General features: G+C 40.2%; 1 protein-coding gene across 3 annotated transcripts; it reads right to left on the reverse strand.

The window, feature by feature from the left end:
• Positions 1 to 4,952: 4,952 nt before the first annotated feature.
• On the reverse strand, positions 4,953 to 23,198 carry LOC145769681 (voltage-dependent L-type calcium channel subunit beta-2-like). 3 transcript variants are annotated; one of them, XM_082581355.1, is made up of 12 exons: positions 23,076 to 23,198; positions 22,618 to 22,704; positions 12,464 to 12,583; positions 11,894 to 12,016; positions 11,457 to 11,673; positions 10,882 to 10,969; positions 10,373 to 10,529; positions 10,118 to 10,286; positions 9,466 to 9,617; positions 7,776 to 7,871; positions 7,211 to 7,372; positions 4,953 to 6,554 (listed from the first exon to the last, which is right to left on the reverse strand). In XM_082581355.1, the coding sequence occupies exons 1-12, from the start codon at positions 23,154 to 23,156 to the stop codon at positions 6,462 to 6,464; spliced, it is 1,545 nt and encodes a 514-aa protein (XP_082437481.1). In that variant the 5' UTR covers positions 23,157 to 23,198; the 3' UTR covers positions 4,953 to 6,461. The 3 variants fall into 3 exon arrangements, with proteins under 3 accessions (XP_082437481.1, XP_082437483.1, XP_082437482.1); XM_082581357.1 differs by having other exon boundaries at positions 7,199 to 7,372; XM_082581356.1 differs by having other exon boundaries at positions 22,618 to 22,698; positions 23,076 to 23,196.
• Between the last annotated feature and the right edge of the window lie 1,322 nt (positions 23,199 to 24,520).

Genomic DNA, 24,520 nt, shown 5'->3' on the forward strand with positions numbered 1-24,520 from the left:
TTATTTCCACGTAACTTTGTGTTGTGGGTACGTTCAAGTGAAGTTTTGCTCAGACCAATCCAGTTAACAAACAAACCAACAAAAGCTGTCATGCATCTTTTCAACGTCACTGGATGAAATAGCAATTTTAGTTGAATGTTGCATAAACTTGTTTCGAAGAGGAAACGATCTGTCTTCGAACTTGTAATTAACCAAACCAGCAGAATTCTTTTCAAGTTGATTTAACGTTTGTGGACGTTGAATCAATTCAAAACTGAATAACTTTAGGAGCTGAGAAGATTTCAAGTCAAAATTTTACTTACAAACTACAAACAAGCTTTGACTATAAAACAAAACTGGTTTGACAAAAGCTCTATAATCAACTGTTTTCATTAATTTAGAGTAATACTTTCTGCTTTAAAAAAAAACAGGTTTGCTTGGTGATTAAAAGTAAAACGCTGCGAAAAATCTTTATGGGCTAGATCCTGTGAGTAGAGTCACTGACAAGCAAAACCAGTTTACATTGATTACTAAAACCCCGATCAAACAATTGATTATGTGCTAGGTTAGACTTCTTCTTCTTCTTGCTTATGAGGCAGCAATTCAGGTAACATCTCCCAATTGTTGCAACCAGAGCAGTGTCTTCATATCAGGGTCTATGAGATTCGCATGTTCTTCAGGTCGAAACACTGGACAGTGATTTGAGAAATTTTATTCAGGGCTGCGGAGTCAGAGTCGTTTAAAAAAAGTCCGACTCTGACTTAATATAAAACAATAAAGTTTGTTTGCATTTTTTTTTAAATATTGTGTCTTGTTCTCCATATTGAGCTCAAAAACATTACCAGAATAACAGAAGTGTTTGTTCTTGTTAGTTTTTATCAAAATCGCCGTTTTAATTTTGATCACAACTTGAAGTGAAATTAAATTTTAAAAAATAAAAAAGGACAAAAATTAAAAAAATTCTGGCAACGCTGAAGCCGGAGTCGTACATTATTCGCCCCACTCCAAGCCAAATGAAAAATCCAATGTTGTTGTACGAAACGTTATTTGCGGCCAGAAACTAAGCCATTTCTATTGTGGCAGAAAACTTTACATGAAAAGAAATTTCCAGGGTAGGACTGAGGTTTTGGACAGATTTTTAATTTTTTTATTCTAGACTCTAGATTCTAGAGGTCTCAGAGTGTATCCTACTGTTGTTAAAATTAACCTCTCCCACAGTGACAAGGCATGATACGGACAAAACACTGAAACTTAACCACGTTAGCGATATGACGTCATCAACAGGCAGGGCTTGCGTTGACCAATCAGAAGATGCATTGCTGATCTCACAATGCGCAACTTTCGGAGCTGACCACCACCCGGTGCTACTGTAGCGTGGAGATTCGCATCAGTAGAATAAATGTATGGAAATATATCGCGACAAGTTTTATTTTGTAATTATTGATTGTAGGAATTTTCATCCTTGTAAACGACTGTGGAAGCTTCTGTGGGAATTTAATCGCGACAGTTGGAATTATTCTGGCCTCTAAGCAGTGTTGGGCGCGATAACTCATTTTTTAGTTAAGCGATAACGATAATCGATAAACAAAAAATTCCTAAAGCGATAACGATAAACGATAAATCAAAAAAAAGTTAAGCGATAACGATAAACGATAAAAGTATCGCCGATAATGTCCAATAACGATAAAAAAATTTTTTCTTGATTAGCGCTGCCCCATCCCATGCAGCACGAACTGTTTTCATCAACATGCCGAAAAATCGAACATAATATACTGTAAAGGGACAAAACTTTTGTAAGTTATGCATAAATAGAATCGCAATAGCGGCAGTAGGTATCGAATCTTCAACCTCTTGATCCAGAATCAAACCACTGAGGTAACCGCCGTGCTTATAATTATACCTTCAGATACCAGTTGGATGCTTTTATCAATTGAGTTACACTGCCGCTTACGAGCAGTAGGCAAAATAATTAAATCAAATGAAAATACCATAACAAATTCCAAACTTTGTATTTTGCTTTCTGCTGGCTGTTTACAGCAAAGTCAGCAATAATTGAAAAAATTCCCAAAAACGCAAAATGCTTGAAAATTTATCAGTAATCTTAAGCGTTATTGGTAGTAAAAATGTGCATACTGTGAAATCCATCAAGCTTGTCAAATTAGTCGTGTTTGTTTAAGAACAATAACATAATTATCGTAATTTACTGATAAGTTCAGATAATTTTTTTTGTTTTCTTTATTAACACCATCATTAAAGCAATGGCAGAACGCTGAGTTGTTGAGATAAGAATTACAATGCAGGCACTGTATTAGTGGGAATAAAAGTATTTGATTGAGGTAGGCTATGTCGCATAGGTAGGCTACAGTAAATGAGAAAGGTTATACTGTATTTAGCGTAATTTTACCACGCAACTCGATCCGCCTATTGTCATGCAAAAACTACTACAAGATGCAAAAAATGTGATGTCGGTCTGCATGTCAAATGCTTCAAGCAATATCATATTCCGCAATGACTTGTTTCAGTGATGTTTCGTTACTTTGCTAATTTTCATCTTCATATTTTTTGAACTTTCATTTCAATAAAATGCTCGATGACAATAATGACATGACAAGACATGAACAAGACATTTCCCATTTATCACTTTGAGCGATAAGTAAAATGTATTAACGCTTAAGCATTACGCATAAGAAACTTGTGAAATTTGATAACGGATTTGCCTAGCGTCTTATATATAGGACGGCTTGTTTTCTCAAAAAGTACAAACACAATGAGGAAAAAAATAATTGTGATATGTTTTTTAGGTCATAATTAGGCTATGCAATATTTAAATTTTTCGAAAATTTTTTTAAGTAGGCTATTTTCACTTTCGGCACAAATGCGTTAACTTTTTAAGTTAAATGGCACTTATGCATTTGGTTATTATTTTTGGATTAAAGTTATATCGCCAAGCTAGAAAAAAAATCGATCTTACAGTCTATAACCGATCTTGTGTTGTTATTGTGTGTGAATTTTGTCTTTTAATCTGAGTTTGTGACGTAACCGCACGTCTCAAGGCAAGTTCTTGCAATTTTAGTTAATCTACTCATCTAAAGATTTAATGCCCTTAAAACAGTTAGTTTCATGTTTTGACGAGAGAGATTTTATTTTTTTACTACAATTACTAAAAACTAACACTTCCAACGAAAAAAGAAAACACAAGAATAAAATAGTTGATCGTGAGGTGGCGCGAAAGACCGTGTTTTCGATGTAAAAGCGGCCTCGTATTGCGACACTTTCATAAACCACTTGCCAATTTCTTTCGCTTCGCTTCAAAGGAAGTTGTGCCGCCTGTGCGCTACTGCGCTTACATTTTAATTGTAAAATTTACTCGCGATCGCCCATTGCAGCAAAACAACAAGAGACTTGTTGCATGCATTTCATTGCATTGCAATTTGCAACTCTGAAAATTATTGTGTTGTCAGGACCGTCGCTGCAGGGGTGCGTGCCCCCTCCCCTGATAACGACCTGTGCACACACACTTCAGGCACTGAAGAAGAACTGGTTTTAATTTTAGTTTCATTAACTAGGTGGCTAGTTAAAATATTACTTTTTATGTTCTTTACGCTTGTGTGTTGATCCGAAATAAAATTTATCGGCGATTAATTATCGGCGATAATCAAATTTTGCCTTTGGCGATAAAGATAACTGAAAAAATAATTGAGCGATAACGATAAGCGATAAAAATTTATCGCCGATAATGCCCATCACTGCCTCTAAGTGTTGCTGCAAGGAGCGCAGTCCTAGAATTGTTTCTTCGAGCGCGAAGTTGGATGATTACCTCGCCAAGCTATCGGGGAGGGCTATAAATTATTCATTTCGTCATGAGTAGACGGAGTGGTGCGGTAACTTCCTTAACTATAGCCTACTGTTACGGACAATCGTTCTACATATCAAACGTCTCATAAAACCGTTATGGTCTACTTAACCTAGCTGGCGTCTTACGTCATGGAAATTGCTAAAAAATGAGCCGAGATTGCAACATAGGCTATTTCGTAAGACCTGTAAAACATTGCACAAACCGTTTCAATACCTGTGAAATTGCATAACAATGCATATGAACTATTACGTCACAGAAGCTGCTTACGTGCGTTTGAAATATCTCAAGTCAGTTTCGCTATTTAGAATTCTCGTTTTGAAGAGTTGGTCGAATACTTAACTGTTTGGTTGGTGCTTAGCCTACCAACTAGACGAAATTTCCGTCTTTATCTCAGTAATTTGTATTGTGGTGACAAGTTTTCTACTGCGCAGTGCATACGCGTTGCACTAAATTTCGACAGCCGGTGGTTATTTTTTGCTGAAATACAATTCTTGAAAAAGACGTTTCAAAAGAGTATTCTTTTTCGCGGTCATTGCATATGATACAGACGAACGGATCCGGAAATTTTATGTTACAACTTTCCCACGAAGATATTATGGTTTACCGCTGTGACCACCTACTTGTTTACCACTAATATATTTGACACCGGTTAATTGTGCTAATAATCGAATAATGATCATATTTGGCGATTTTCATTCAATTCTCGAAGCTTTTCTGGGTTGTGCTCTGTGGACTGTGGAGGACCGAATTATTTGAATAAAAGTTTGTGCTGGTCTTCCTTGCTCTCGTTTTCTTTTGGTCAATTCAGATAATTTGTTCTATTGTAAACTGAGTCTATCTGGTGTCGTATTCTATGTCCCACTAAAGAAGTTGACGTTTTTCTGATTTATTGAATCAAACAAGTTTCTCCTGCCGTATCTCACAACAAGTCATTGTGAATATATGTTAAAACATGGTCGATCATCTGCTCAGTGTCAATGTGTCTGTCTGACCATGTTTCCCACTTGGGAGAGCAGGAACTTACGCCCTGCCGCTACAAAAGATTGGGAATTCTAGGAAGCTTCTTTCTAGTTTCATCAAAACATCTCAACCATGGATCGATCCACAATACACCACAAAGAGTTAAAAATTTTAAATACAATAACCACAAACTATCAGTCGGTTGAACGTCAAAAAGCACAAATCGGACGTTTAAAATCGTCGAAATCATATAAGCGTCGAACGCTTAAATGCGTTTATAAAGCATCGCAAGAAGCTGCTCAAACGCGGGTCTGATGTCCATGCAGAGGGTTGGCTGGCAACACTAAAAGCAAACTGATTTGAAACACATCCACCAGGTGTACTAGCGTGTTACAACTCCATACCGACCAAAAGTACGAAGAAGCCAACTGCTTGAGTTGAACGGAATTGCAACATCTACAACAGAGGAACATTGCAAACCGGCCGGCTGTTATACTTGATTGCAACGTCATCGAACGATTTGACGTGATTGAACTAGTGTTTGTGACGCAATAGTCATGGAGCATGAACGTCACAATTAAAGCTGTATATATATATATATTATAATTAGATATCATGAAACAAGAGTTAGTAGAATGGCGAAGAAAAAGTAATGTTGTGTGTTAGCAAAGTGCAGAGGAAGCACCAACTGCAGTAATATGGTGAATAGTTGAAAGGTAAAGTTAGCAAGACAAGGGGGCAGTCGCTGCTGTGGGAACCATCAGTCGATAGCGGCATTGTGTACATGATCCTGCGAAGGTAACAAACATGTGCAAACTACAATATGACGTCAGCATGATTGACAGGTGGAGTTGACTCCAACCCAGTGGTAAAATGAATGGAGTTGATATTGTGGAGCGAATACAAGTAGACTTAGATTGAGCACCCAAGCGGTGATGCGATGTTGAAGCTGTACAAAAGGCTATGAATACAATAATAATAACAATAATACTGCAAATGAAAAATCCTCAAAGCGAAATTGTACATCATCATTTTTCGAATGCTACAGAAAATCCTTCAGATGATTCAGACTAACAGAGTTCACCGACGACACTTGGCAGCCCTACTGAGAATCGTGTGAGTTCCGTGATGAATTCTATGATGCGAGAAGTGAAGAATATTTTAATTACAATCTCATTAACCTAACCGCCTTTTGCAGGGCACTACATCAAAAGAGCACAATTAGGGGAGGCAACCATCGGCTGGTAGGCCGCGCATCATCGGTCTACAGATCGAGCATATCTAACAACTCCTTAACCTGGCGGTTGAAACGATGGATCGCCGCAGCGATTCGTTGCCAGTTTCGTCATAATATGAAAGGTGTTTTCCAGTAAGAATAATCCCACAATAAACAAGAAGTAAGACTGGCGCAGGCGGAGTCGGTCGTTAGTCATCGCCATAACAATGATACCGCGGTCGGGAGAATGGTTTTATCCCTTCCTCTGCAGCTTGGGCTCGCCGGTGCAGACGCGATCGTAGCGGAACAGCAGAATTCACGATAAAAGAAACAAAATGTCTTCTCCAATCTCAAAGCGTCTTCTAGCGCCGTGCGTCATGTCACAGTCGGAAAGAAAAGTCTTTCAAATAAATAGGGAGTTTTCCGGGGTAAGCACCGTCCTTGTAAAGCTCAGGAGTCTTTGGGGGTACCGGTCGATTTGAGCGAACCCCGCCGGGAGGAACGGAAACTGAGGTTACGCTTCAGTGACGTTAATACATGAACCTGCGTGAAAACAAAACAAAGTGTCAAGAATCTGACGTCACAATACAACACAGCCGCGGCTCTCTGAGCATGACCAAAGCATGTGACGGCTGGCAGTGAAGTCATAATAAGTTGATGTTTTCACGTCACAGGTGACGCAACGAACTGGCTTGGAAACTATTGGAGCATAAAATTTGTTGGTTTCATCAGCAACAACAACATAAAACATTTGATTAGATGGGATAAGTTTAGTCTCAACACATAAGCAACATGAACTAAGCGCAAAGGCAGAGAATATGCGCCGGGAATGCATAAAGTATGAGGAGCTACGATGGAAATGAAAGTGTACGCGCAAGTTTAAGAGAAAACGGAAAATAAGAGCAAGACAAATAGTTTATTTGGATTCAGAATCTTGTGGTGCTCGTTGTGTGGTCGGAGTAGAGGAAAGACGGAGCTACCAGCAGTAAACATATGCACTGCTTCGTTAATGGTGATAAGCGCATCAAGAAAACAAATAGAAAATAAAATAAAACATCTGCGTTTGTACTTCCTGCTTGTCTTGACGAGAAGTTCACTAAGATGACCGAGAGAAGGAGTGAAGAAGGCGATCGAGAGAAGTTGTGAAGAAGGCAATTCTGGAAACTGATATCATTGAAATTACTTACCTAAGTTTTTACCTGCAAGTTACCCGATGGATTAGTATGGCCGCCCCGAGTGAGATTGGGGTTGTTAGACTTAATCGTGGGATGGGTGGCCCTCCAGTACGCCTCCAAGTACTCGGCCAGGTGCTCACAGGCGTCTTCTAGCTGATTTTCGTCAAGCACAATATCGAATAAATCCTGAAAAACAATGCACAAAAGTCATAAGCGCGGTGCAAGAGGAAACGATTGATGATTACCTAAACTTCTATGATGTCAACACCTCCTATGATGTCATGGCGTTTGTCGAGTGATGAAACAGACGCTTAAAAGCTGATCGGTCCGATTCCAATCGAAAGCACAAAGCTATGTCTTGACAAAGCCAATGGCTTGGACAAAAATCTGTCCTTGCCTCCCAGTCCACTTAATCTAAATCTTCCAATACCAGCCCACAGTAAGCCTAGGTGCATCATATCAACATCTAACTTTCAACACATCGGCTGCAAATCATGGCACACTCTCCATCAGAAAGCCAAGTGAGTTAAAAAATTAAACTGTTTCTATGAATAACACAGGCGTGGCAACGTCACAAAGCAGGAGTTACCGGGTTGCATTGTGCCAGCTTCTCTGCTGCCACCATCTGGATGTTGAGAGCTTTTGCTTGGGACTTTCCCCTGGACTTGATCAGTCTCTGCAAGACCTGAGCGACAAAAATGTGATCTCTGTTACTTTGAAAGGAAAACTTCAACAAAGCAGAAGCGGTTGTTTAATTTGGCAACACTTAATGGAGCAATGGGTTGCTATAGCAACGGTAGTAACCTCGGTAGCCTAGGTCAGGGGTCACCAACCTTTTTTGCATGCGGGCCACTTTGGCACAAAGGAGAGCTGTGGCGGGCCGCACCAATAAAATTTTAGGTTGGTTGACTCTTATGCCATAAAAGAACGCATTTCGTACCCAGTATTCAGCGTTACATGTTGTTAATATTTATCTTAGAATACCGCAGCAACAAAATTAGTCGAACAACGCTACTGCCAGGCCAAGCTCCTTTAACAGCACTTTTGACTTCTAACGAGGCCACTTGTTTTGCGCACTTATAGCCAGGCGAGCAGTTTCATCAGAGTATTCATCGCCAAGCAAAAGTGGTGTCGTCACTTCGCTTCACAAAAGATATCTTGCAATTAACAGTTGCAGTAAACAAAGAAATGTTTGACACATCGCAATACAGGCAACAATAGGGACCTGCAAACATATCAGCGAAAAATAGGCTCCAATAACAGGGAGAAAGAAACCAGGCACCATGAAATAAACGCTTGTGGAAATCACCGAAAAAACGTTTCTATCGTAACTCATGAACAGTGTTTCCTCTAAAAAGCAATGAATTGTTTTTTTTGTGAGAGTCTGTACTGAGTCTAAAACCGTCTTTCTTTGATTATTAGACAACTGTCACTTGCGGTGCTTATCAGCATGGTAAGAATTGTTGATTGACAACATTTTGCAGTAGACCTACTGAGCTAAATATTTTCATGATACAGCCCAAAAAAGTCTTTAAATTTATATATAATCTTTTGCCAATTTATTACAAATTGAGTTGGCACACCGACCTATTTTGCCCAAAAAAAAACTTGCATAAAGGAACACTGCTCGTGAAACACAGTAACGGTGAAACGCACACTAGTGTTTGCATGACATTTACAAACTTAAAATAAGCAACCCTAAGCTTACAGACAATTTCGAAATTCGAGAACAGACGTAGCCTACATTTTAATCAACTACTGGGACAGTGTGGATGGACATTTCATAGGAATAACTTTAAGCGACCCCCACCTAGAACTACAATCTGATTGGTCGGTCGGTGGAATCGTATGCAAAGCGAAAATATGCTTCCCGGAAAGTATTTTTTGCCTTCACGCTCTTTAACTCCTCAAGAAAAGTATTTTTGATTATACTTGTGCGCTGATACCTTCCGCGGGCCGCACATAACAGCGTAGCGGGCCGCCGGTTGGTGACCCCTGGCCTAGGTAGTTGGTAGTCGCCTACAGCGGTTGAAAAGCGAAGTTGCAAAACTAAGACAATAAATTTACAGCTTCCGGTCGCAAATAGACAAAAAGTCATGTGGGAGCAAATGTAATCATTCATTCAACTTTGTAGTAACTGGCAGTTAGCGCGTCTACTTCCGTTGTCGTCAAACATCTCAAGGTCGAGATATTCCTCAGCACCTGGGAATGTTGGTCAAGTGCGACAACGTTCTAGTGTTGGAAGTGCAACTTAATTTAGATATTATGACAAAACAAACCTTAGCTGAAGATATCTTGAGCGCGACTGTAATAGGTGCAAGAGATGTTTTGAGGAGCTGATTGGGATTGTTGATCGTGTCTGCATCCAGGATGATGAGATGTGTCGTACGGGCAATCTCGAATATCCGTTCTATCTCCCGTTGCACCTCGGCTGTGCGCAAGGGATTGTTAGGGGCGAAGTTATGTTTTAAAGCAAAAGTTAAAACCATTGGATACGTTGGTTATTTCTACGGTTCCCGCCGATCATCAGCTGATCATGCTCTGATCACGCGCACACTACGTGCCCAAGAGTTTTCCTAACATTCCCTCACAAGAAGTCACCACAACAAAGCAAGTATGTACAAGTCAACTTTTTGCGCACATGGGTTGCCAGGTGGCCTCAAAATCAGACAGAAAGCGACGCTGGCCTAACTTTATAAGCCAAGACTTTATAAGAAGGCTTATAAGACGAAGGCTACAAATAGCTTCTGCCTATAAAATTATACCAATTTGACATCATCTGACCGGATTTGAGGCCACCTGGCAACCCTGCAAGTTGTGCATTCAGCATTGTCACTGCATCGTGTGAGAAACATCACAGAAGCAACTATTCCCAATGCACAGCAACATTTAACATATTTGATGTCACCAAGAGCAAGAGAAGTAACCCACCTAGACTAGACTTGGTGCTCGACTTCTCTATGACGTTTCGCTTGCTCGGGTTGTTCAGCACTGACCGTTTGGCAAGTGAGATATCCGCTGTGACGCGAACAATGGATAGCCGGCCTTCAAATCGGCGTTTGACGAAATCGAATATGGCCTTCTGCATCATGTCTGTCACCTGCGGTAGATTGTTCATTTTCGGTTAAAGCTGTCTCAGTCGCTCGTGGTTCATTACTTCAATGATGATTTGTAACATCACGTTACCTCGTAACCCTTCAGGGCAGGTCCGCACAACACCACCGGCCTCATCGTGGGTACTACGTCATAGGGGGGCACAGTCTCCTGCTTCTTAAAGAAAGCCTTCTTTTTACCGTCTCTCGTTAGCGTCCCACTCGTTGCTGACGACACTGATGTCTTCGGGCTTCTTCGAACAATCGCGAATTAACACGTCACAAAACAAACAGGACGTCATTTATACACGTCATGGATCGGACGTCATCAACATGACCTCATTAAAATTACGCATTTGAGTTAGTAAGAAAAGGCCCAACCCTATAGATTTAAATAGGCCCTGCTCTTTTGCCGGGCACATTATGACAGGTAGCAGCTGTGAATGTGATACCTCTTGCTTGATGTGGCTGCAAACTCATAGAGAGGTAAGAGAAGTATGAGCGAGGTTCAGCCATTGTACAAGATCCTCTCCGCAAACGATAGTGATTATGTGACACTTTGCCATCTGGTCTAACAACATCTAGAACCAGAGGCAACATTACCTTGGTGTGGATGAGGAGAAGGCCTGTGTGGGAGTAGGTGAGTCCGATTCATCTTCTTTGACGCAATTCTCCTCCGTTTCTCCTGCAACTAGAAGATCATGTAAGTCAGGTTGGTTTACAACAAACTAAACGAGTTGAAAACGCGAGAACAACCACAGGCAGACGTCGTGTACTGTAGAGGAAACTCCTAGTTGTCAACACTAATCTGCTAAAACATACTTCAACTTTTGCCGTTTAATAATGATATACGGGAAACTCCATGACCGTTCAAAGCCTCTACAACATGGCCTGCGTCAAGAGCCTCTAGTCTACAAGTATGCGAGAAACTGCCAGGATTAACCTATCAAGGCTTTGTAAGTCCGAGGATAAATATTCTCATATTCAACCAAGCAAACTCAGACTGGTAATTTTCACAAAAAAAATGATCTGGATGTTTTTTTTAAATGCACAGAGAAGCGAACACGCGACGTATCGATTCCAAGCTGAGTATGATGCGACATTGCTGCAACGTCATTACCGCGCAGCGCCCGGAGAAATGGCGATCACAACAATGACTCATCTTGTGATCCTCCTACCAGAAGAAGGAGGAGTGGATCGTCTTGACAGTGTGTTCCCATCTCCAAGGCTGGTGGTGGACATGCCTCCGGATTTGGAAAGATAGAACTTCTGTGACTTCATAGTCTGTTGCAGCTGACGCTGACGCAAGGCCTCAAGTTTGGAGGGTGATGGGACGAACCCGCACGTGCATCCTTCCTTGACTAACCGGCCAATCCACCAATCGTTGTTGAACTTCTGTTGGAAGAGTTGAACGATGAGAAAGATACGAAGCAATGCCACCCGAGCAGTATGGAAGACATAGAGCTGTAGGTTTAACACTGATTGAGCAACGACATCTACCGAGCGAAAACAATCGTCGCCGGTGGAAAAGTTATGCCTAGGTGAATCTACTGGTGGGTTTATAGGTTGTAATGACATAATAATGACGATTGTGATATGCACAGAGATTCCAAACCTCTTTGATATGAAGAAAGTCTTTGCTTTCAAACGAGACAGCTTGACCGTGCACCGGAGACTCGTCATCTAAGTGTCCATCGTAGCTAACGTTTGTCCGAACGGCGAAAGCGACTGGCTTTTCCTGACCAAGACATGGATGAAGATGAATTCAAGCCAATAAGGTACAGCGTCCTGCTATGACGTCACTGAATGACGAGGCGACGCCGCGCGACAATTCAAACCCAATAATTCCAATTAAAGCGAAAACTAAGTAAACAACAAACCGTCATGAAGTAAAACGGGTTTTAATCGTCAGCTTCGTCTTCGCCGCATCCACTTCAGTGGCTTCATAGAAATTACATATATTAGGACAAGTCCACCTAACCTAACCAACCACTAAATCAGCCTCATTCACGTTTTTCTAACGTTTGCATCTGAAAATATTACCACAGCTTTCACAAGGTTGAACTTGTTTCAGTGCAAACATTGCGTCATGAATATTGTTTGTCTACAATTATTAAACAACAAACGCAGAAGCCAAAATACAGAGAGTACACTCATAGTTAATATAGCTAAGTGACAAGCCTACATTGGCCCTCTCCAGCTGGACCTTCGCGTAGTCTTCATTCTCCTTCCGGACTTTCACGGGGTCTTCCTCCAAAGAAACATCGGACTCCGATCGGTGGCTCTGGTACGAGTCAGCAGATGCCTGAAGAAATAAGTTTCAAATGAGAATTTAATATCGTTGGACATGAAAAAACCGGTAGGTGTTTGAACTAAAAGTTCTCTACATCGATGATGAAACCATTACTAATTATTACGAAGCGGATTACACTATCACCCTAAATCGGATACTTTGTCTACCAAACCACAGAAATAATGTTTTCCACTGTGACATCTTGTACAATATTTCAATGATTTTTCCTGCTTCACTTCCGCATTAAGCTCATAGGTTCCGACGTCTGGCTTCTGCTTCTAGGTTCCCATTGGGCTTGCCTTGTTTCCAACGTTTCAATCTGTTGCAACTTTCTCTGTTTTGTCTACCGAAAACTCCCCTTTTGAAACTCCAACTTTGTTTAAAACCTCGCAGAAGTTATCTGCCTTCCGCGGTTCATTGTCGTAATGGTATATATCGCATATTGTGGCTGGTAGTTTATTTTCACTTTTGTTCGAACTTTACTTCTTGAACACGCCAATGATCTCATTCACTCGTGCCACTTAGCGGAGATTACCATGCCTACATTGCCACCAAAGTAAGTTTGAAAACCACCACATAAAGATAGAACAAGTTTCGTACACTTCTATACATTATACCTCAAATTTCGTACAAGTTTTTCCGTTGTGAGTTTTTTTCTTTCGTACACTCGTACAAAAGAAAAACCTCACAACAGAGAAACTTGGCGCTTCATTGCTTCCAACTCTCGACGAGAGGAAGGAACTTAATGTTGCTGGAAGATGGAAGCGGTTTTTCAACAAAATGAAGCTAAAATATGCAAACAGCGTTGTTTGGGAATCGTCAAGCGAGATGTTGTTGGACTCGATCGATGCACTTGCCTCGTATTTTCTGCCTGTCCAATGTCCATACGTTCTCAAGGCATGGCCGAACAGTTTTGGTAAAGTTTAATTAATTGGCGAACATCTCCTTAATCCAATTCAATTAACAGGGGCGGTTGCAAATTCTTTATAAGGGCAACGAACTACCCTTTTATCGATTTCTTTCCTTATATAACAATACCAACGTATTGTTCTGAGATGTATGAAGAAGTTTGTACCCATGAGGAATTAAGATTGCAGTCAGAATTACATTAGCACAACCACTCAAACCCTAAATGCAACGACGAAGCACAGAGACCCCAGGGAATTGTAAGAGCGAAGTGGCTTCAAGGAGTAGTCAGCCCAACTCAGCACCGTTCGGAGTGAAGTGTGGTCAACTACCAAAGAATAGTTTTCATTACTGTAATTAGACAACGCCTGTCCATACAAGACAGCAGCAAAACTACATCAAAGTCTGGTTTATTAATTATTTAAGAAAATAAGCAACAACCAAAGAAGCATGATCGACGAGTAGTTCAAGTAAAGCGGCGATTGAAGTAACTGGCGTTTGAGTTGGTTTTCACTAACTACCCCCAAGTGACAACCTTCTACCCACACACCTTCGATGGCGCAACCTGCGAGTCTTGTTTTGTTTTCTGAAACCAACACCACACAGCGCGAGAGTAGCGCTATTTACAAACTGACATGCTCGTCACTATGACGTCATCGACGAGTTGGTGAACTTGGCAATTTACGCAGGTAGAAAGGCTTGTTAGCCTCGTTATGCGCAGAAAGATCCCTGGAGATACAAATCAAGATAGTGTCTATAAATATCCCGTGCAAAGGATTGTACAAGGAAATGCTCTCAAAACAAATCGGGACTGAAAAGTCTACGGCCTTATTAAACGATTTATGTAATGCTCAACATTTTCAGATTTTTTTTCTTGCTCTTGTAGTTTTGAGCGACCATTTCCAAAAACACATCGCTCCTTTTCCTAGTAAAACAAATATCATTGTTTAACGTTGAAACCTCGTGGCCGGCCTCCATTTCCTTCTAGTGGCGTTGTTCGTGGTGATAAGAAAAGGGTCCAGCCCCATCTCAGAAGGTGCACACGCCCTTACTCGAAACAGAATGATGTCGAAACAATAGATCGATGAGGTCGACGCCGTTTATTTCATCAAATAATTTAATCAACTTATTCCGACGGCTGTTCTGCCAGTGTTCTGACGGAGCAGATAGTTTATATTTCACCAAATGTAACAATTCATTGCACACAACAACCCCAAGGAGGGCATTTCCTTCCGGCTAATGATCAAACGTGCAGTGGTTTCATTGATAGAGCAGCCGGGTTTAAAATCCATCAGTGTGATGTCAGAAAGTGACAGACGAAAAAATCTTAAATCTCAGCATGAAGAGACCAAGTTCACTCCATTTTAATGAAGAAAACGCGTCAAAAAGCATTTTGCCTTGAGCCCTAGACAATAAGTAGACAATGTCAACGATTTATAGGTGAAAGCATCAAAATGGTTAAGCATAGCCGAGTCTAGCGTTGTAATGCGGCTGCGTCTTCATAAATACTTCAAAGCAGATCAATAGATAGATCAACTATGTGGCTACTCTCTCCACCTACAAACATAATCCGCTAATATCGATCCGACGTAACTAATCGTCACACTAACGAATAACGATGAGAGATCGAACCATCTTTGGCCTGACTAAACCTTACAGTGCCGCGTATAACTCCACAACATAAAAGAACAGATTCGGGTTCTTATTAAAGTGACATGATACTGTAGTGCAAGTGCAACAATGAATATAAAAAAATGTATGAATTTTAACATGACATGGCATTTTCTAATACATCCTATCCAATTCAACACAGTTAGGCCGAACAAATGGAAAAGAAAATCTGAATTGAACTAATTCGATTACTAAGCACTTAGAGAAGATCTAATGTGATGGCGTGCTGAGGCAGCAACAGCTCAAGCAGGCTCAGTATAGCGTGTACTATCCTGGAGCGGTATGACCTCAGGCAACAGATCGCTACAGCTTGTTATTCAATGGAAACATTTAAAAGAGTATAAACAATCTTCTCAAGACAATATCGTTCAAAATGTTCCAGAAGATTCTCGAATAATTTCAACAAAGTCAACATCCATGACAACGCATTGCGCAGAAAACACACAACACATAATAAAGAATACGTCAGATCTTATAACGTCCATTTTTGTGACAATCATAGCACCCTGGCTGCATTAAACTCACCCATACTATTGCAAGTGCGTTTTGTTTGTTTGTTTTGTCATATCTTTATCCTGCATTGCGGGAAAGCGGACTTGAGCGCTATGCATCGGTGTACGCCTTCTGACGTACACCTGACCCACGCTGCAGCCGACGGCAATGTCTGTTTCCGGTTGTCTACCCTACTTATGACTTAAATTTGGTACTACCCATTACTCGAAATCGATCCCTGGGTAGAGGCAATTTGGGTAACGCAGCTACAAATGAAAAAAAACACCTTTCAAATGGAGTTTTTGACACCTCTTAAATCTCTCACGTACTTTTTATTACAAATCACTTGCAAGTCTCAGAGCCCAGAGTCAAAGTTCAGATGCGTGTAATGTCCTCTTGAAAGTTTCCACTAGATGGCAATGCAGAAAAGAAGAGTCACGGTTAAGATTGAAGAGAATTATACACAAGGGAGGAACATATATAACCCCCTACATCAGCTAATAAAGTCTCATATCTGCACGCGATCAAATTGAATTAGATAAATATAGCTAATAAATACCGCACCATAAGATATGAGGGCCATCAATGGCTGGAAGAACGAACCAATTCAAATTCGACACCAGCCAAACATAACAAACATTTTCCAAGGAATAGCCTACGTCACTCAGAAATGTTTGGGGGAGCAAACGAAAAATAACTAAATATTTTAAGTTTTGTTTAACTCTTTGTCTTTTGTTTTGAATTTCCTGGCAAGCTTTCACAGCATATGACCACATGCTGCCTTGTTATTTGTGAGGGGGAGCAGAAGCAGTGTCGGCCACCTAATTATCATCAACCTTCGTACATCATATGTATTATAGGCAAAAATTAAGAAGGATGTTTATTAAAAAACTTCAGAAATAGAGTCTGCTTTACTTTGAAGGCAATTGCAGTAGCATACACACTTGCGATTTAATGCACCACATCACAGTGTCAGCCGATGACGCCGACTGCCCCGCGTGCTATGTTTTACTCTTATACATCAACTATAATCCTCTGATTATGTATAACCGTGGATTGCTGATCCACCGTTGAACTTTGAATAAAGCGACTCTCGATTAACTAATCCGCCGGATTAATTATCTTAACATCCACTAACGGTGCATCCAACCCTCAAGAATGCATGGACGGTGCTTTGCCATCCAAGCGGAAGAAGGGCCATTGTCGCAGTCGACGAGACCGTCACACAATGTTGAACAAAACATATCGTTAATAGATTTCGTAAATAACCGTTCAGACGGTGCCAGGGAAAGATGGCAGCACCCTCAGGTGAAGGGCCAAACAAATCAATATCCGAGTAGGTAACCATGCCAACCTCACGTTTGTTGGGAGGGCCCACGCTATAAATTTTCATTTACCAAACGCATCGCAGGCCTCGAAATTCGTTTTTGTTGACGGCGGACAAACGTGTCCGGTCTGAGCAGCTATCTCGGCGGACACACCAGTTTTAGCGTCGAACGTCATGTTTAATTACTTTACCTTGATAATTCTTCACCATTTGATAACTATAGCTACGGTTTAGAAGCCTTTTTAAAATTTCAGAGAAGTCAATCTGAAAGGTTTTCATCAGACCAACGACGTGCGCTTGAAGAGTCAAAGCGCTGTGTAGCTGCTACGCCGCATAACGGATTAACTTCCAACCAACGAGATCGTGTGGATTCGTGCGTCACAATGCTCTGGGCACGAGTCGGAAAACTTCTACACCAACGCTGCTATTTTCTGATGTGCAAAGTTTCACTAGGCTTTTTTCTTTGGGTTTATTTTTGCGTATCATGTTAGCGAAAGTGAATTTTCTCTAGCCTTATCTTTCTCATGGTAATACCAAAACTTAACAAATTTTGCTGCATCTTGCTGTAATAGCCTACGGCACTCGTAGAATCTAATTTTGTAACCAATCTTGCCTTATCAATATTACTCGGAGATCAAAGCCAGACATTGTGACGTAAGACTTGAACTAAGTTTTGCGTGATTAGTATAGAAGTGCCGGTACTCTCATCGATTCTTAGCGAAGAATTCACCTTTGTTAGGCTGATTCAATGTCATCAATCGTTGAAGCAACGTAAAAATCGAAAGTTTTCCTGCTTGAATGGAAGGTAAGGAATACAGTATTCACATTTTTTAGATGCGCAGGAAGTTATATTCTCGCAACAAGTGTTCGTGTTATGCAATGACGATTTGTATCACTAGTTCCTGTGTTATTTTTCGGCGGACAAATATGACCGATCTAGATGGTATTTCCCGCGGACATCACATGCTGTGACGGTGGACATGACCGCCGTGCATTTCGAGGCCTGGTATCGTATATTCTTTCTCAAACGTTTAAGTTTGATGGAATATTCTTTCTTTGGAAATATAAGTTCCAGCCCCGACAAAATAATTCAAAATATATTTTGCGTCATGGTTAACACGACGTTGGAATTTAACTTTAATTTAACTTTAATTTAAATTTAATTTAACGTTTTTAACTTGCTTCATTCTAACGATCAACACTCGTTACTGCAATTGAACAAGAAGTTAACAAATGAAGCATCTTCCTATCGGCATCATTTCATATAATGTCTTTAAAACACAACTTTAAGCAGATTGTGGCGTCATACATTGTGATGTCACAAAGTTCACAGGCGCAAACACACTTCCATCTGCGATTGTAAATGCCAGCGATACAATCCCTACTGAAACAAGCCCGAAAGGTTAAAGTAAAATCCCCACCTGTGGATAGAATCCCCCTAGAAGATGATCCGATGATGTCATCGATGTTAATGCAGGCATAACATCCAAGTCTTGAAAGCTACATGGAACCTACCAATCTTATCAACCTATGCCAACTATGCTAACCTGGAGTAAAGAAACAACAGTGGTTGCTCCTAACCAACCAAAACAAAAACACGATACTAAGCAACGCTTTAATGGCTTCCAGCACTTTTAAAACATCATATTAACTGCGATGGAAAAAGAAACATTCTCCGTATATGTGGAGTGCAATGCAAGAAACCGTACGGTTGAAACTGCACAAAATTTCGATTGATAGTTTCCGAAAATATCTTAATAGAAAGGTCATATCAATATTCAGACCCCTCACACGCAGGCTTGTTAATCAACCTAGATTGGTGTTGGGTATGCTTGACTGTTGAGCTGGCCTACACGGGATGGCTGATTGTAAGAAGTTGTCGTAGCATCGCTCCAAGAACACCAATCGTGATAGACAATTACACTGGAACACATTTGCCGTTGTCCATTACAATTTAACATTGAAACGATCCAGCATGTTAGAGGGCACATTTTATGTGATAATTTTCAGGAAGCGTGTTCCTGTTACCAGCTTAAATCTTTGAAGGATTCTATTTTGCAAAATCCAACAATTAAGCCTGTGCGACTTCCGAGGCTCTAACAAAATCCTATATAACTCATAATTTCAATCTTTGTACTGGCGACGGGCGACCGCATCAATGCCTCAAGCCTGTGGATATTCAGTAAGGTACGTTAAGTCACAGAATGAGTGATTGTAGGTATAGGATGGTAGTTGGTGAAATATAATTTTAATAGACCTTATTGAGTATAAACACCAGTGGTCTGCTGTGACCTGTTAAACAAAAATTATATATTCAACGTGCGTTCGAAAACAAAAATTAACTTCAACAAGCAGAAAAGAAAATATATTCAAAAGCTTTATCGAAACTCATGTTCTTCAAGTAATGATTGTTGTGTCATTTGCAAAGCAGACAGTGGACGTAGCCTGAAACTAACGTCCAATCCTGGAAGCAATCTTGAAAATCGTAAACAAGCCGAAGCTCTGTATTCAATGGCGACCGTTGTTACCAGAGTGGCATAAAAAATTTAACATCAATTTCCAACTTCTGCTCCACTCTCCCAGTTATTTCAAGCGCTAAACTACGACTGAACGCTTACTGAAGGACAGAGCCTAAGCTAGCTTGCTAAGCATCCAGTGGAACTGCCTTCTGCATGGCATAAGAAATAAGAGTGTGGGGTTACCAGTATGGGCGACGCATTTGCCTCATGTGCGCTCATGCATTATTAATGGGGTAAGGAGCCTCGAATCGGCAACTAAATCATATCACGGCTGCACGTTGCACTGACATTTGAAAACCTTCAGAGTCGCACAACCAGCGATTCATTCCGACTCTTGAGACGCATAAACAAACTTTGGAAAACTGAAAGATATAATTGCTGAAACGATCCAGCCGAGGTAGCGGTCACTTTATCTTCAGCGCGTATAATACGCTACCACATCTGTGACATCACAATTATTACAGACACCGATGGCATTTACTATCAACTAGACCAGTGTTTTTCAACCTTTTTTGAGCCACGGAACAGTTTATGCATTAAAATAATCTTGCGGAACACCAAACGAAATTTTATAATGATGCAATAATATAAACAGCACAACAACAATTTATTGGCTGTCAGCTTTCTCAGTGCGATATCTGGGCCTGTTTGGATGAGCACAAAGCTGATATTCGGGCAGGAATTGCAGAAAGACAAACGCGAAGCTCTTCCTCAACAGTTCTCAATTTTTCTCGTTTTTTAACTTTTATAGCAGTCATGCTTGCAAAACTCATCTCACACAGATAAGTTGTTGAAAATGGAAGCAAAGTCAAAATAGCATTGTTTGCCACAATAGGAAACTCCTTGGAAGTCATCACCCAAAAACGTTCCAAAGGTAGATCGGAAAATCTCAATCTTAACGTGCGATCTTGTCTAAGTTGAATAAATTCTTCTTGCTCCTGTACAGTCATGACTTTGTCAAAAGCTGTTGCTGAGCTGTAAGAATCCCTGACCCAGTCAAAGCGTTCGGTAGGAGCAGAAGGGAAATAAAAAGACAGTTTCTCCTCGAGAGTTTTCAAATGTTTTTCTATAGTCTCGCATAGAGCAGCAGTGTTCACATTTCTTTGACATTTTTGGGTGAGTGGAAACATATCAAGGACTGTATTTTTCACATGTCGTTGCCAAAGCTGCACTTTTGAACGAAATCCATGTATTTTATCTGTGCTTGTCAGAAGATTTTCATTTCGGCCTTGCATCCGTGTGTTCAATTCATTTAAATGATGGAATATGTCAGCCATGTATGCTAACTTTGCACACCAATCATCACATGCCAGCAGCTTTGCCCCATCAAAGCCTTCATCCGTTAAAAATATCTTTAGCTCATTTTTCAATTCATAAACACGAGCTAAGACTTTTCCTCTTGATAACCATCTGACTTCCGTGTGAAGCAGTAAAGTTGTATACTCTGCTCCCATTTCTTCGCATAAAGCTGCGAATATGCGACTTTTTAGTGGTCTTGTTTTGACAAAATTAACCATCCTCACCACAGCATCAAGCACAGAAGCTAAATCTGCTGGCAAAGTTTTTGCAACTAAGGCTTCTCGGTGCAAAAAGCAGTGTGTAAGTATGACAGCTGGGTGTTTCTCCTTAACTCTGCTAACAAAGCCTTTGTGACGTCCGACCATGGCTGCTGCTCCATCTGTACAGACACTATTACAGTTCTTCCATTCAAGTCCTCCTTGTTCAAAATAATCTGAGGTAACACGAAATATTTCTTCCCCGGTTGTCTTCTCAGTGTTCCGCGGAACACCGGTTGAAAATCACTGAACTAGACATACCACACTTTTCCAAACAGACCAAGAAGTATGTCGATAAGTACACAATCTTACACCAATGCAGGCACCCTGGAGAATCTTCAACGCTTATATACATGTATAACAAATTTCCCTTTAACACCAAATCGTCTTTTGCTTTAAGCAATCGGAGTAAATGGCATGGCATGCAAGAGTAATAATAATTGGAAGTATCAGAATGTTTGTATGCTGCTGCAAACCAGGTTAGATAACATTATAACACTAAAAACCAATAAAAATTAAGATGTAGCTTGTCATAAAAATCCAAACCGAAAAGGTATCCTAATTATTCGGCAAAAATTTCTATCACGTTTTCCTCTACATTTCCATAGCACAACTATAAATAATACTAATCACGTAGGATGTTATTTATTTTTTAACTAATGAACAACATTATTGAAACGTTTATTGACGGTTTATTAGAGCAAGGCTCTGCTACAATGGTGCAAGCTAAGAAAAGCAATTGAAAATAAATATGCCAATGATACACTAGATAGGATCTGTATAAGACTTAAAATGCCAGCAATATGATACTTAAATGTTTCACAAAACCACGAAATGATTTTAACTGAAACATAATTGCTACTTGCTCTTTATGCCATGTCCTAATGATGGACTCTTCATGTTCAATTACACACGACATAAAAATATCATTAGAGTAAACATGCTTCGCCATTAATATTCTGCTTCTTCACTTTGTTTTATCCTAGGTTCAAAATAGCTTATAGGGTAGACTTGACTGTGCTTGGAATCACTAGACCAGGGTTACTTAACTAATCTTAACAAAGGTCCAGTTTGACAAGCTGAATATTTTTAGCGGTCCGGTGAATAAGTGGCATTTCACACACAACCATGAAAGTTAAACTATCTGTACCAAACCACTTTTTTAGGTAAAATGTAACTCGAATTGGATTTCTGAGAAAGTGTTGGGGATTCTGGGAGTCGAAGCCCCCAGCAACTAGAATAATCACAGTAAAAATTGCTTCCCACTTGTAAGTAAAAATCTGTTTGAAGAAGCCCTGAAATGTGGCAATGAGGTTATTCTTCCAAAAGCTCAAGGGACATCATCAACACCCAGAAGGCCAGGATTTGGACCGCGGTCGCCAGTTGAGTAGCCCTGCTCTAGACCATACTTGATGATGCTCACACCTGGAATTTTTGTAAACAACTGCAATGCTGATTCCGACCCTACAAGGCACTTTATCTTGCTTCATTGGCATGATGGTATGTTGTGCTTACACATTAGTGATGGTGCTTGCTACCCGATAGGTATGTGAAAAAAACGTAAAGATATCTTACTTGTCGCATGAAAGAGTTGGAGTCAGTAACATTCCCCTCTCCCTTGACTTTGTACTTCCTACGCGCCCCCTTGTTGATTGGCTGATTCTGAAGTGTACATACAGTTAATTGTATATATATTACTGTAAATGCTTTATGGTGGAAAGTAAGATAAGAAAAGGTGCAACCAAAGGCAAACTTTCATCATTTGAAATGTTTATTATGCAAATTGAAAGAATGTTTACTCATTGTGGCCAACCAGTGTGGGCTACGTCGTATGGAGAGCCACAAAAATGAAATTATTTTCGTTCTGGAGAAAGTGACATAATAGCCAAACCAGAGAGTGACAAGTGGAGAAGAACCAGAAGATGCATCATAACACTGTGTTGTTCATTGAAGAACAATCAACAAAATCACCATTGACATAATATAATGTGAGTTGAATGAAGATCACCAACAAACATAATTATATAGCCTACCTGATTAACCATTTCCATAGCAACTGGAATTTGTCGAGGGACGTTACTTGAAGCTCTATATTGCTGGGTATCCACAGACATGAGAATTATTACATAAATAAAATAATTGACACATACAAGGCTGAACCTGGAATCATTACATACAGTACATTATCTACGATGTTAGTGATATGGTGGCATACAGATATTCAGCCAAAGTATCAACAAGCATTGTGAAGAAAGGAGCGTTCTTCCCAGCTATCAGCACAAGACTGAGCACTCACTAGTACAGGGAGCAGTTGTGATTTGCTAACCATGACGGTGTAGCTTCCACGCTAGCCATGACGGTGTAGCTTCCACGCTAGCCATTCAGACCATCCAATCAACGATATGTTTCACGGCAGCCAATTTGTAGCAAGAATTGACAGCGATAGACATGTGTTTTGCCAATGAGGCTGGGCTCATCAGTATTGCACCGTATTCTTGCCACAAAGGTAATACGGTATTCGACTGCCGCTCTACCAGTCAGTTTAACTCATATCTTTGTGGAAAGAAAAGGGCCAACAAATCCAGAAGGCGCCATGGGAGGATATTGTGAAGAAAGGAGCGTTCTTCCCGGCTATCAGCACAAGACTGAGCACTCACTAGTAGCCTACAGCGAGCAGTTGCGATTTGCTCAGGGATATCTGGATTCGCTAACCATAACAGTGTAGCCTCCACGTTAGTCATTCAGAGCATCCAATCAACGATATGTTTCTCGGCAGCCGATTTGTAGCAAGAACTGACAGCAATAGACAAGTCAATTCATAGACACTGTCAATTCTTGCTACAAATCGGCTGCCGAGAAACATATCAACAAGCAGTTGATTATTCTAACATGAATTTTTAAAGACATAAATAACATCCACCTGGTGCAAAACAGACCAGATTGAATGCATTTTCTTCAGAGAAACAGATTAGTCAAAAACACACACGGAAATATTGAGATTATCAGAGGATTCAACCGTGGCAGTGTGGTTTCTTCTGCCACTTATATAAACAATTAAAAGGGACAGTTTAAAAGTAGTGTGTTCAATTTTGTTTGAACAAGCCAAGCTAGCTGAAATCATCTAGGATTTAAAAACAGAACAGAAGTTATTTTCTAACCATCAGACCATGGCTAAAACACATTCTGTAACTTAAATACAATCTCAGTCTGTCATGGCAATTCAGTTCTTTATTACTTTATTAGTCCATTACTCCAAGAGGAATCATAAATTCTATATCATTTGATCATTACAGAGCAATGAAATGATTTGGAAATTCATCAAGAAAATTACCGTAACTCATAAAATTTAAAACTCATCATAAAAACAGTATAGTGATTCCCCTAAACACAAATTCCAGAAACACAAATTTCAAATAAAACCGGCTAATGTTTGTTTAAACTCAAAAACTGAAATGGCACAGGTAAGAAGATTGCTATC

This window comes from Aplidium turbinatum, chromosome 4 (genome assembly GCF_918807975.1).
Source record: "Aplidium turbinatum chromosome 4, kaAplTurb1.1, whole genome shotgun sequence".
NCBI classification, from domain to species: domain Eukaryota; kingdom Metazoa; phylum Chordata; class Ascidiacea; order Aplousobranchia; family Polyclinidae; genus Aplidium; species Aplidium turbinatum.